Source organism: Schistocerca nitens, chromosome 9, assembly GCF_023898315.1.
Source record: "Schistocerca nitens isolate TAMUIC-IGC-003100 chromosome 9, iqSchNite1.1, whole genome shotgun sequence".
Lineage (NCBI taxonomy): Eukaryota > Metazoa > Arthropoda > Insecta > Orthoptera > Acrididae > Schistocerca > Schistocerca nitens.
The window spans coordinates 168,368,169-168,380,920 of NC_064622.1; the positions used below are offsets into that span (position 1 = coordinate 168,368,169).

Here is a 12,752-nt window from a genome sequence, read left to right on the forward strand (position 1 = left end):
CAAAGGATTTCTAGTATGGAGAGATCATATGTTGTTTGAGGCACAAAGGTTAGTGTCCAGACAGAAACTGAAATTGAGGGCAGCAAAGCAGAAATGCTTAACTCTGTTTTCAAATGTTTCTTTACAAAAGAAAAGCCAGTCAATTTCTCACAACACTGCAAGGATGAGTGAAATAGATACAGGTGTCAGGAGCACTGAGGAACTGCAGTTGCTAATGTCTAACTCCAGAACCCAGAGCAATCCCTGTCAATTTATTCACCAAATTTGCATTTGAGTTAGCACATCTTTCAACCATAATACATCCCTTGAACAAAATGCTTTGTCCAGTGAGTGGCAGCAGAATTAATCTAAAAAGATAACATCCAAAATCCTTGATATCCATTGGTTTTAGATACTTAGACTGTATTCTGAGCTCAAATGTAATGATGAATCTTGAACAGGATGACCTCCGTGCCAACCAGCATGGATTCCGAAAACATGTCATGTGATACTTAACTCACACTTTACTCACATGGCATTGTGAAAGTCACAGATCAAAGTACAGTAGCCAGATAGATGCAGTTTTTCTTGATTTCCAAAAAGCATTCAGTCAGTTCCATACTTACGCTTTTTTTTTCTTTTAAGAATGAATGCAATTTATTCCTGGACTGAGGAATTCTTGGTAGAGATGTCACACCATGTCATCCTGGATGGAGAATCATTGACAGATGAAGATGTAACTGCAGGTAGGCTTATATAACTGTTTTGAAAACCTTGCTGTTGCTGTTTTATATTAATGATCTTGTAGACAATGTTTTAACTTTAGACTTCTCACACATGGTGTGGCTCTCTATAATGACCTAGGCATATTGCCTGTGAAAACTACTTAGATAATCAATCAGATTCTGGCAATATTTCAAAGTGGTGCAAATATTGACAGCCTGCTTTAAACATTCAGAAATGTCAAATTGTACACTTCACAAAACTGAAAAAAAGTATCCTATGACTACAATAGCAATGAATCACAATTTGAATCACTTAACTCAAACAAATACCTAAGTGTAAAATTTGTAGGGATATAAAATGGAATGATCAACAGGCTAAGTCATCGGTATATCAGATGGGAGGCTTTGATTGATTGGTAGAATAGTAGGGATTGTGTACAAAACACACATGTGGCATCCTAGAATATTTCTCAGGTGTGTGGAACCCTTACCAAATAGCTATAACAGTGGCTATTGAATGTATACAAAGAAGGCAGCCAAATTGTCACTGATTTGTCTGGCTCATGGCAGGACATCATAGAAATGTTGAAAAACCTGAACTGCGCTTGAAGATAGACAGACATAAAGTATCCCACAGAAGCATACTTACAGAGTTTCAAGAGCTATCTTTAAGTGATGAATCTAGAAATATCCTGCAGCCCTACATATCACTCCCCTAGGGACCTTGTAGATAAGATTGAACTATGTGTTGCACAGAGGCATTTAAACAATCATTCTTCTTGTGCCTATATGTGAATGGAGTGGAAGGCAGCCCTAGTACCTGATACAATGGAAAGCACCCTGTGTCATGCACTTCACAATGGTTTCCAAATGTGGATGCAGATATGGAAGAAACTCTTAACACATGGTACAATTGGAAGTACTAGTATCCTCTGCCATGCACTTCAGAGTGGTTTGCAAAAATGTGGATTAGTGTCTGTAGCTCATAAGAATGCACACAACAGGAATGTTGCTGTGAGTTGGGGCATGCCCTAGATAGAATAGTGCACTAAAAACCTTTTCAGAAATGTAATTATAGGACATAACTGTGAGTGGCTTGTACAGTTCTGAGTGATACATAAGTGGCAGTCAAGTGAAAATCGAACACCCGCCACAACTTGATCATAGAATGGTTCTATTCAAAAGTAATCACCACATACATTAAGACATTTATCCCACTGGCAGATGAGATGATCGATACCTGTTTTATAGAATACGGTCAGCTGCTAACATATCCACAACTGCACCCATCCTTGTACTTCCTTGATTGACTAAAATCAAAGTTCATGCGCATTTTTCTTCAGGTCGCCAAAAATGTGAAAATCACATGGTGAAAGACCTGGACTTAGCCTTCATCTGATTGGCAGTCTGGGTACTGGTGTTACCATGTGACAGGATGACTTTGTCTGACAGAATTCCTTGGCATTTTGATTTTAGGGTTGTCGCAGTCTCTGCAAAGTGTATTCATAGCACAGCACATTGACTGTGGTTCCATGCTTTTGCAGTCAAAGAAGAAGGTCATCATGAACAGCTTTGGATTTCTTTGGCAGAAGAGATGTGGAATGTTTTCACTGTTAGCTTTGTTGTTTACCCTTGGGCTGCCAGAATTCCGTTGGACAGAATCATCCTGTTGCACGATAATGTCTGCCCTAACATTGTCAATTGAAAAAGGCTACTCTTCAGTGATTTGGTTTGGAAACACTGGAACATCCTCCGTACAGTCCATGTCTTTCACAATGTGATTTTCACACCTTTGGCAACCTGAAGATGTCTGTTCCAGTCAGATGCTGCATGGGGTAGCCATGCGGTCTGAGGCGTCTTGTCACGGTTCGCACAGTTCCGGCGGAGGTTTGAGTCCTCCCTCGGCTTAAGTTAGTTTAAGTTAGATTAAGTAGTGTGTAAGCCTAAGGACTGATGGCCTCAGCAGTTTGGTCCCATAGTCCTTACCATAAATTTCCAATTTCAGTCAGATGAGGAAGTGCAAGAGTGGATGTTGTTGTGGATCCATCTATTGCTAACCATGTTCTATGAAACAGAAATTGATCATCTCGTCTCCCAGTGGGATAAATGTCTTAACGGAAGTAGTGATTAATTTGAATGGAACCATTCCATGATCCTCTTGTGGCCAGTATTCAGTTTTCATTTGACTGTCTCTCATAAATATATTAATTTATATCACCTATTCATTTTACCAATGTCCGCCCCCTGTAGCTGAGTGGTCAGCGCGACAGAATGCCAATTCTAAGGCCCGGGTTCGATTCCCGGCTCGGTCGGAGATTTTCTCTGCTCAGGGACTGGGTGTTGTGTTGTCCTAATCATCATCATTTCATCCCCATCGACTCGCAAGTCGCCGAAGTGGCGTCAAATCAAAAGACTTGCACCAGGCGAGCGGTCTACGCGATGGGATGCCCTAGTCACATGACATTTTACCGATATTTCCAAAATAATCAGTCAGATTCTCTATTTGTGTGTAGATACTATCAACAGCTGCTATATAAATACTTTATTAATTGTGTTACTGTGTATGCAACTACGAAATGAGTTTTTTGTCATAATCAACACTTCGATTTATTCAGCTAAACCACTGCCAATGGTAAGTTTTCCTTACCTGTTTACTGATGCAATTTGGATGTCATGTCTGCATGCATATCTCACCAGGATTTGTCTCTTTCTCACTAGTGATATACATAAGAAAAAAGAAACTGGAGACCATAAATGACATGCAATGAAAGACAATATGACTGCCAATGAACGTTACTAGCGAGGAAATATTTTTTGAACAGCCAATAACACCAATGATGGACAGCAGCAGGGTGGAGGGGAGTAAGAGGTATGTATATCTCCCAGCCCCCTGCTTTACCCCTCACAGGTATTCTTCTCAGCTGGCTATTACAGAATTAGGTGTACTATTTGTTCACAACATCCTGACCAAGTCTCCCTAGTTCTGAATCATCAGAAGTTGGTCAACTTTGGGCCACTAGTGTTTTATGTCTGGTTGCTGCCAATACTAGCAATCTTAAGAGACAGCATTTGTGCGTACGCTAGCCATTACGTTGCTGTAACAGCTATGCCGCAGCAGTAGGTACATGTGTAGTTCTGCACTGTGTGAGACATGCACAATTTGTTGCACCCACATCCCCCTTCTCACTGAGACAGTCAATGTATTGGACATCAGTGGGCAGAGCTTGCTTCCTCAGCTCATCGTACCCTGCTATGAATTCAGTCTGGACATTGTGAACAAATGTAGATATAGGTGTCACCTCCACTCCCATTGCACTGCTCCTCCATTGGTGACACTGATGTGCCATTTAGCATTCCCATAAGCCACCAGTGAAGAGTCTTCCTGTTGCAGACAATCAATATTTACCAGTAGAATGTTTTCTGCTCTCCAGCAGGCATCAGCCCTGAACTTTCTCAGCAGCCTGGATGCCACCTGCGGCGCCCGTCTTGGCCATCTCAATGGGCGTCTGCACGGCGGTCTTGAAGGCGTCAATTCCACCTTTGGCTGACTCAGCACCACCACCAATCATTCCACCGTCTGTCCCAATGCTGCTTGCCTGCCGCTTCACCACTGTCTTTGATCCATCAGTGATGCCAGAGGTGCCTCTGAAGCTGCTGGACCACTGATGGTGATTCACCACCTGTGGGAAGAGCAATACTCTTGTTGTTATGGTCTTATGTATGAAGGCTGGTTCGATGAAGTTCTCCAAACAAGTCTATTCTGAAAGAGCATCTCCAGTTCTGTACAAATGCTGCAATCTACATCCACGCTTACCTGTGTACTGTATACAATGAGATGACAAGTCATGGGATACCTCCCAAAATCGTGTTGGGCCTCCTTTTGCCTGGTTTAATGCAGGAGCTCCAAGTGGCATGGACTCAATAAGTCACTGGAAGTCCCCTGCAGAAAAATATTGACCTGTGCTACCTCTATAGTAATCCATAATTGCGAAAGTGTTGCTGGTGCACGAACTAACCTCACGATTATGTCCCATAAATGTTCAATGGGATTCCTGTTCGGGAATCTGGGTGACCAAATCATTCACTTGAACTGTCCAGAATGTGCTTCAAACCAATCACAAGCAACTGTAGCCCGGTGACATGTCACATTGTCATCCATAAAAATTCCATCGTTGTTTGGGAACGTGAAGTCCATGAATGGTTGCAAATGGTTTCCAAGTTGTCAAACATAACCGAGGACCTAGTCCATTCCATGTAAACACAGCCCCCATCATTTCAGTGCTACCACCACCTCCCACAGTGCCTTGTTGACAACTTGGGTCCATGACTTCATAGGATGTGCACCACACTCGAATCCTAGCATCAGCTCTTACTAACTGAAATTGGGACTCATCTGACCATGTCAGAGTTTCCCAGTTGTTTGGGGTCCAACCAATATGGTCACGAGCCCAGGAGAGATCCTGCAGGTGATGTGCTGTTAGCAAAGTCATTTGCATCAGTTATGTGTCACAGTCCATTAACACCAAATCTGGCTGGACTATCTAACGCATATGTTTTCTGTACATCACACAGATTTCTGCAGTTATTTCATGCAGTGTTGCTTGTTAGTTACCATGGTAATGCCTGAAATGTGGTATTCTCGGGACACTCTTGACGCTGTGAATCATGGAATATTGAATTCCCTAGCAATTTATGAAATGGAATGACTCCTACGTCTAGCTTCAACTACCATTCTGCATTAAAAATCTGTTGATTCCCATGGTGCAGCCATAATCACTTCAGAAACCTTTTCACATGAATCATATGAGTAAAACGACAGCTCCGCCATCGCATTGCCCTTTTATATCTTGTGTTTGTGGTGCTACTGCCATCTGTACATGTGCATATCGCTATCAGATGACTTTTGTGACTTCGTATAGTCGATCCTTAGTCTGCCTCTACAGTGTGCTAACTGTAAGTCTGTAAGTTGGCCAATTCCTAGAGTGGGTTATGGGGAGTGCAGGATGCCCTCATATTGGCCACTCTGGGGTGAGGACCTATGTACAGGTAAAATTCATTTAAATGTTGTTCTTAATTGAAATTGAAATTGTCTCATTTGCTCACATATTTAATAAAGATCATAATTGCAATAGTTACATAGGCTAAGTTTCACAAAAGGAAAGGAAACAGTTAGAAATAAAATGAAATACGAGGTGCATTCAAGTTCTAAGGCCTCCGATTTTTTTTCTCCGGACTGGAAAGAGATAGAAACATGCGCATTGTTTTAAAATGAGGCCACGTTCATTGTCAATACGTCCTAGAGATGGCAGCACCGTATGGCAGATGGAATTTTACCGCCAGCGGCGAGAATGAGAACTGTTTTAAATACTTAAAATGGCGACGTTTTCCTTACTTGAACAGCGTGCTATCATTCGTTTTCTGAATTTGCGTGGTGTGAAACCAATTGAAATTCATTGACAGTTGAAGGAGACATGTGGTGATGGAGTTATGGATGTGTCGAAAGTGCGTTCGTGGGTGCGACAGTTTAATGAAGGCAGAACATCGTGTGACAACAAACCGAAACAACCTCGGGCTCGCACAAGCCGGTCTGACGACATGATCAAGAAAGTGGAGAGAATTGTTTTGGGGGATCGCCGAATGACTGTTGAACAGATCGCCTCCAGAGTTGGCATTTCTGTGGGTTCTGTGCACACAATCCTGCATGACGACCTGAAAATGCGAAAAGTGTCATCCAGGTGGGTGCCACGAATGCTGACGGACGACCACATGGCTGCCTGTGTGGCATGTTGCCAAGCAATGTTGACGAGCAACGACAGCATGAATGGGACTTTCTTTTCGTCGGTTGTGACAATGGATGAGACATGGATGCCATTTTTCAAACCAGAAACAAAGCGCCAGTCAGCTCAATGGAAGCACACAGATTCACCGCCACCAAAAAAATTTCGGGTAACCGCCAGTGCTGAAAAATGATGGTGTCCATGTTCTGGGACAGCAAGGGCATAATCCTTACCCATTGTGTTCCAAAGGGCACTAAGGTAACAGGTGCATCCTACGAAAATGTTTTGAAGAACAAATTCCTTCCTGCACTGCAACAAAAACGTCCGGGAAGGGCTGCGCATGTGCTGTTTCACCAAAACAACACACCCACACATCGAGCTAACGTTACGCAACAGTTTCTTCATGATAACAACTTTGAAGTGATTCCTCATGCTCCCTACTCACCTGACCTGGCTCCTAGTGACTTTTGGCTTTTTCCAACAATGAAAGACACTCTCCGTGGTCGCACATTCACCAGCCGTGCTGCTATTTCCTCAGCGATTTTCCAGTGGTCAAAACAGACTCCTAAAGAAGCCTTCGCCGCTGCCATGGAATCATGGCATCAGCGTTGTGAAAAATGTGTACGTCTGCAGGGCGATTACGTCACGAAGTAACGCCAGTTTCAACGATTTCGGGTGAGTAGTTAATTAGAAAAAAAATCGGAGGCCTTAGAACTTGAATGCACCTCGTACAACACAGTAAAACAGCAGATGACAATGGGTCTGCCATGGCTCCTCATAAGTTGTTCCATGTGTGATGGCATCAACGTGTATAAGGTGCAAATGGCGCCCTGTGGTATGGCCATCCATGTTGCATTCACCTGGTTCCAAAGTTCATCTGTGGTGGCTAACACTGGGTCACAGCACTGCACTTGTTGTTTTACCGTATTCCACACATTTCCGACTGGCGACAATTCTGGTGATCTGGCGGGGCAGAGCAAAAGGCTGACATTCTGTGACACCAAGTCTTGTTGAAAAATGACATCTGGGATATTGTGCAGGAAGGATATGGCTACAGGTTGCACGATGTCATTCACGTAAGTCACACTGGTCACAGTGCCCTGGACAAACACCAACTGTGATTTGTGGTTGTAACCATAGCACCGCACACCATTAGGCCTCGAGTTGGCGCCATATGTCTTGTGCGAATGTGGTCACTATGATGCCGCTCACCCTGTCTGTGGCAAAACGAAATGCTGCTATCATTTTGACACAAACAGAACCTGGATTTGTTCGAAAATATTATCTGATTCCATTTTTGTCCCCAGTGATGTCGTTACATACACCATTGCCATCTAGCATGTTTCCGCACATTCGAAAAAAGTAGGTGGAGAAGTGGATGACATGCATGTAACCCATGCTGTAATAAATGATAGCAGACTGTCACTGCTGGTAATGTATGATGTGTTACACTGTTCAACTGTGTGGCAGAGCTGAGGAGGATGCATATATGTCGTACAATGCCTTTCAGATGGGATGTCGATCTTCTTGGGGTGGTCTGGGTGGTGCAACCTGACCCATCTCATTGTGTTCTGTGACCATCCGCGAACCATTCTAGACACACCCGTTGCACTGCCGAAAAACTTCATCTCAGACGAGCAGTTATTTCTCACAAGGGAACCTCCCCATCGCACCTCCCTCAGATTTAGTTATAAGTTGCCACAGTGGATAGACCTTGAAAAACACAGATCAATCGAGAAAACAGGAAGAAGTTGTGTGGAACTATGAAAAAATAAGGAAAATATACAAAATGAGTAGTCCATGTGAAAGATAGGCAACATCAAGGACCGACAGAACACAGGAGCGCCGTGGTCCCGTGGTTAGCGTGAGCAGCTGCGGAGCTAGAGGCAAGTCTTCCTTCGAGCAAAAAGTTTAATTTTTTACTTTCAGACAATTATGAAAGTTCAGGCACTCACACATAATCAACTTCGCTCTCCAAAATTCCAGGACATGTTCAGATTTGCTTGGACAAATGCAGGATTTGACGGTCTACACACGGAAAAATTTAAAAATGTAAAAAACATGTTTTGACAGAGCACAGGGAAAAGTGTGCGAGTGTGAGACTTTTGGATTCATTTGTTGCAGTTTAAGTGACAAACCCTTATGTTTTCATCACTTTTTTGGGAGTAATTATCACATCCACAAGAAAACCTTAATCGGGCAACGAAGAAGAATCTTTTTACCCATTCGCCAAGTGTGCAAGTTAGGTGGGTCGACGACATATTCCTGTCATGTGACGCACATGCCGTCACCAGTGTCGTATAGAATATATCAGACGTATTTTACTGTGGAGGATTCGGTTGACCTATGACCTTGCGATCAAAAGTTTTCGGTTCCCATTGGAGAGGCACGTCCTTTCGTCTACTAATCGCATGGTTTTGCGGTGCGGCCGCAAAACACAGACACTAAACTTATTACAGTGAACAGAGATGTCAATGAACGAATGGATAGATCATAACTTTGCTAAAATAAAGAAAAATTTTTCGCTTGAGGGGAGACTTGAACCAAGGACCTCTCCTTCCGCAGCTGCTCACGCTAACCACTTTTTTTTTTTTTTTTTTTATAAAAACCTTTATTAAAAAAACAAAGTATTCCAAATACATACTAAGTTATACATACATGAAGTTATTTAAACAAAATGGTTTGATCATTTCAGTTATGCTGATGTTAAGGAAAGACAACAGAAGATTGCGTTACTGACTAAATTACCAGAAAGAATTAAATTAAACATCAAGAAAAAATATTTTTAAAGACATTCAAACTTCAACCTGAAGAAGTAAAATCTGCACTTTGAATCATGAGCTGCAATCTTTACAGAAGCGTAATTAGTTCTTTATGATGGATATCAGCAATTTGGTGGGATAATTTGAAATATAAAGCACTTTAATAATCATATTAGACAATTTCTGAAATACTTGAGAATGGCGGAAAGGAGATATATAATAAAATTGACTAGCCTTCCAACTGCACTTTCTGGACATTAATTGAATCTATGTATCTGAAGTAGTCAGATCTATATAATCAGTCTTTCACTGCAAAAATGAACAGGGCAATGTGCCAGCCATTGAATATTACATTTATCAGATAGAATCTTATGATTTTACCAATCAATAAGGACATTTCTATAAAAACTGTCTATTTACAAATTTCTAGTATAAGCCAATAATGCACCTTTAATGTTTTGTGTTTGGCACTATTAGACACACAATCTCAATGTCACATAAGTTCTGTACATTAGCTTATAAATTTCAAAAAACTACTCTCTGAAGTAGAAAAAGCACACATCATAAATATACTGTAAAATCTTAAATAGTATCCTTAAGGTAACTACCACGGGACCACGGCGCTCCACATCTCGGAATGTCCATGATGTTGCCTATGTTCGCGTGGACTACTCAGTTTGTATATTTTGCTTATTTTTTTATAGTTCCACACAACTTCTTCCTGTTTTCTCGATTGATCTGTGTTCGGTTTTTCATGGCCTATCCACTGTGCCAACTTACAACTAAATCAGAGGGGGGGTGCGATGGGGAGATTCCCTTGTCAGATAGATCCTTCACATTTTCTCATGCCAATAATTCGCCCTCTTTCAGACTCATTGATTTGATGGTCGGCTAAGGCATATGTCTGCAACGCATCCTGCACATTTTCTCAAGTCACAGTGATCCATTAACTTTGGTTTATAGCGACAATGAGACCCACGGGCACATTTCACCGGTAGGTGGTGTTGCATCAGGCCGATGTTATTGAAATGCTAATCATTTTTGCAGAGCTTACTAATGTACATGTCCTGCAAATATGAACGTCCTGCTCTAGTCATTCGAGGTGTTCTGTTTTTTTTCTGAAAATGAGTGTACTTTACTACCCTTCTCTTATGCGTTCAACTATGTACTACTTAAAAACAAAGATGATGTGACTTACCAAATGAAACTGCTGGCAGGTCGACAGACACACAAACAAACACAAACATGCACACAAAATTTTGTGTGTATGTTTGTGTTTGTTTGTGTGTCTGTCGACCTGCCAGCAGTTTCATTTGGTAAGTCACATCATCTTTGTTTTTAGATATATTTTTCCTACGTGGAATGTTTCCCTCTATTATAACCAACTATGTACTACTAAAGATAATACTCATGTTACAACTTTGCTGTTCACAACATGAATATTTGGCTTGCTTCTATGTATTTATGGCACGAATCAGTTGCCAAAAGGGTCTCTAAAGAAATTACATGATGTATATTAAAACATATTGTAATAAATTTTCAGAAGCTAACCCATGGTGAAGAAAGTAAGCTGATAATTTGGCCAGACTGTTGTGTTGGCCAGAACAAAAATTGGTGCATTGTGTCCTTATATATATATATATATATATTTTATTTCTATAAATCAGAAAATTATGGTCTCTGGCCATAGATTCTTACCATGTGACTGGACCTTCGCCCTCATTGAATGTCACAAAAAATTATTTAAACCTATGGCTCCTGAAGATTGGACACATGTCATTGCCAAATCTTGGATGAAAAAGCCGTCCTCTGTGACAGAAATAAGCCAAAATGGCTTCAAGGACTGTCAGTGTATAACAGCTGGTCTAAAAAAATGTGTAGTGAAAATAACAGAGTTCATGTGGCTCCAAATACCCCAAGATCACCCTGTCTCACTCTATGCAAGGATAACACAAAATATTCTGTGACCGAGGAATTATTGTCCAGTTTTTCCACTTACTTATGAGTTACTTGACCCTGATCAGTTGCCTGTCTTGTACTACACGTAGCTTCTGATCAGTAACAAGAAAAAAGTAGATGTGATAGGTATAATTCAGTTCATGAATAAACAAGAACATCTGACTTCTACCAAAGCCTGCCCTCCAGATGAATCTGCTATGTGTTACGTTTCAATGTGCAGAAATTAGATGAAAGGCCTGTTTTGTTAAAGGCAACAGCAAGTTTGATGTAATTATCTCTGTTGAACATTACTCAGTTGATGGACAAATAAGAACACCACCAAATTCACAAGAATTTTATTCTGTTGTACAAGGGTGGTTTGAAAAGTTATTGGAATCACCACGAGATGTCAGCACTAGCGCACCGAGTTGTTCACATGATATTCATTGGACTGTTTCCTGTAAACAAGTGTCACATCAGTGCTCTTTGAAGAGAGCTGTGGCAGTGACATGGCTCTGTTGTCCCCACGTAGTGATTTGTGAAGATGGAAAGAATCAAGATTCGAGCAATGTTAAGTACTTAGTAAAGAAAGGTATGAAAGTAAAGGACATACATGCCAATTTCCAGAATACACTGGAAGACTCTGCTCCTTCCTATTCAAATGTTGCCAAGTGGAAAAATGAATTTAAATTTGGTCGGGATAGCTCAGATGATGATCTGCGCAGTGGTCAGTCAAGATGTGTCACTACTCCAGAAATCATTGCAAAAGTGCACAAAATGGTCATGGAGGATCGCCAATTGAAATTGCATGAAATTGCTCATTCTTACCAGATGTCATCTGAAAGGGTATATCACATTTTAACTGAAGAATTAGAAATGAAAAAATTATCTTCAAGATGGGTGCCGCGACTCTTGACACACGTGCTTTCGCCATGGCAAAATTACATGAACTAAGGTATGAATTGTTGTCACACCCACCTTATTCACCTGATGTGGCTCCATCAGACTTCCAGCTCATCCAAAAACTGAAAATTTCTCTTGGTGGATGAAGATTCACTTCAAACAAAGAATTGATACCCAGAGTTGACAACTTTTTGCAGGACTGGAGGAAACTCAGTTTCGAGATGGGATCAAGGCACTGGAACACCGTTGGCCCAAGACTACATTGAAAAATAAAAAAAGTTTCAGTGATGTAGATACTTTTTTCCTCTTCCGTTCTGAGAACTTTTCAAACCATTCTCATATGTTCTGTTTTAAAGTATGCTGTGTCACATATCTTGGTTAATGTGTATTGTTTAATTCTGTACAGCACATTCATAATAATACATGTCTAATTCTGAAATGGTTTTGTTTTAGGGCATGATTCTTTAGCCCTTCCTATAAATGGCAACATCCACAAGAGTGCAGAGGAATAACATGTACTGCCATGTCACCACTGCAGCACTCCCCAGTTCAGTCCACGAAAACATGGAACACACACACTTCCTATAAAATCATGATATGCGACATACCACATTCTTCCAGCCATCCATTGATGTGTTCTGTCAACCAACCCCTTATTTTAGTGAAGA

At 41.2% G+C, this 12,752-nt stretch overlaps 1 protein-coding gene across 1 annotated transcript in view; it reads right to left on the reverse strand.

The window, feature by feature from the left end:
• The window catches only part of LOC126203455 (uncharacterized), a 38,842-nt gene that overhangs the window by 12,809 nt on the left and 13,281 nt on the right, over positions 1–12,752 (reverse strand). The window contains exon 3 of the mRNA XM_049937772.1: positions 4,111–4,384. Within this exon, the coding sequence (XP_049793729.1) occupies positions 4,142–4,384 (243 nt within the window). The 3' untranslated portion in view covers positions 4,111–4,141. The remainder of the gene's footprint in view (positions 1–4,110; positions 4,385–12,752) is intronic.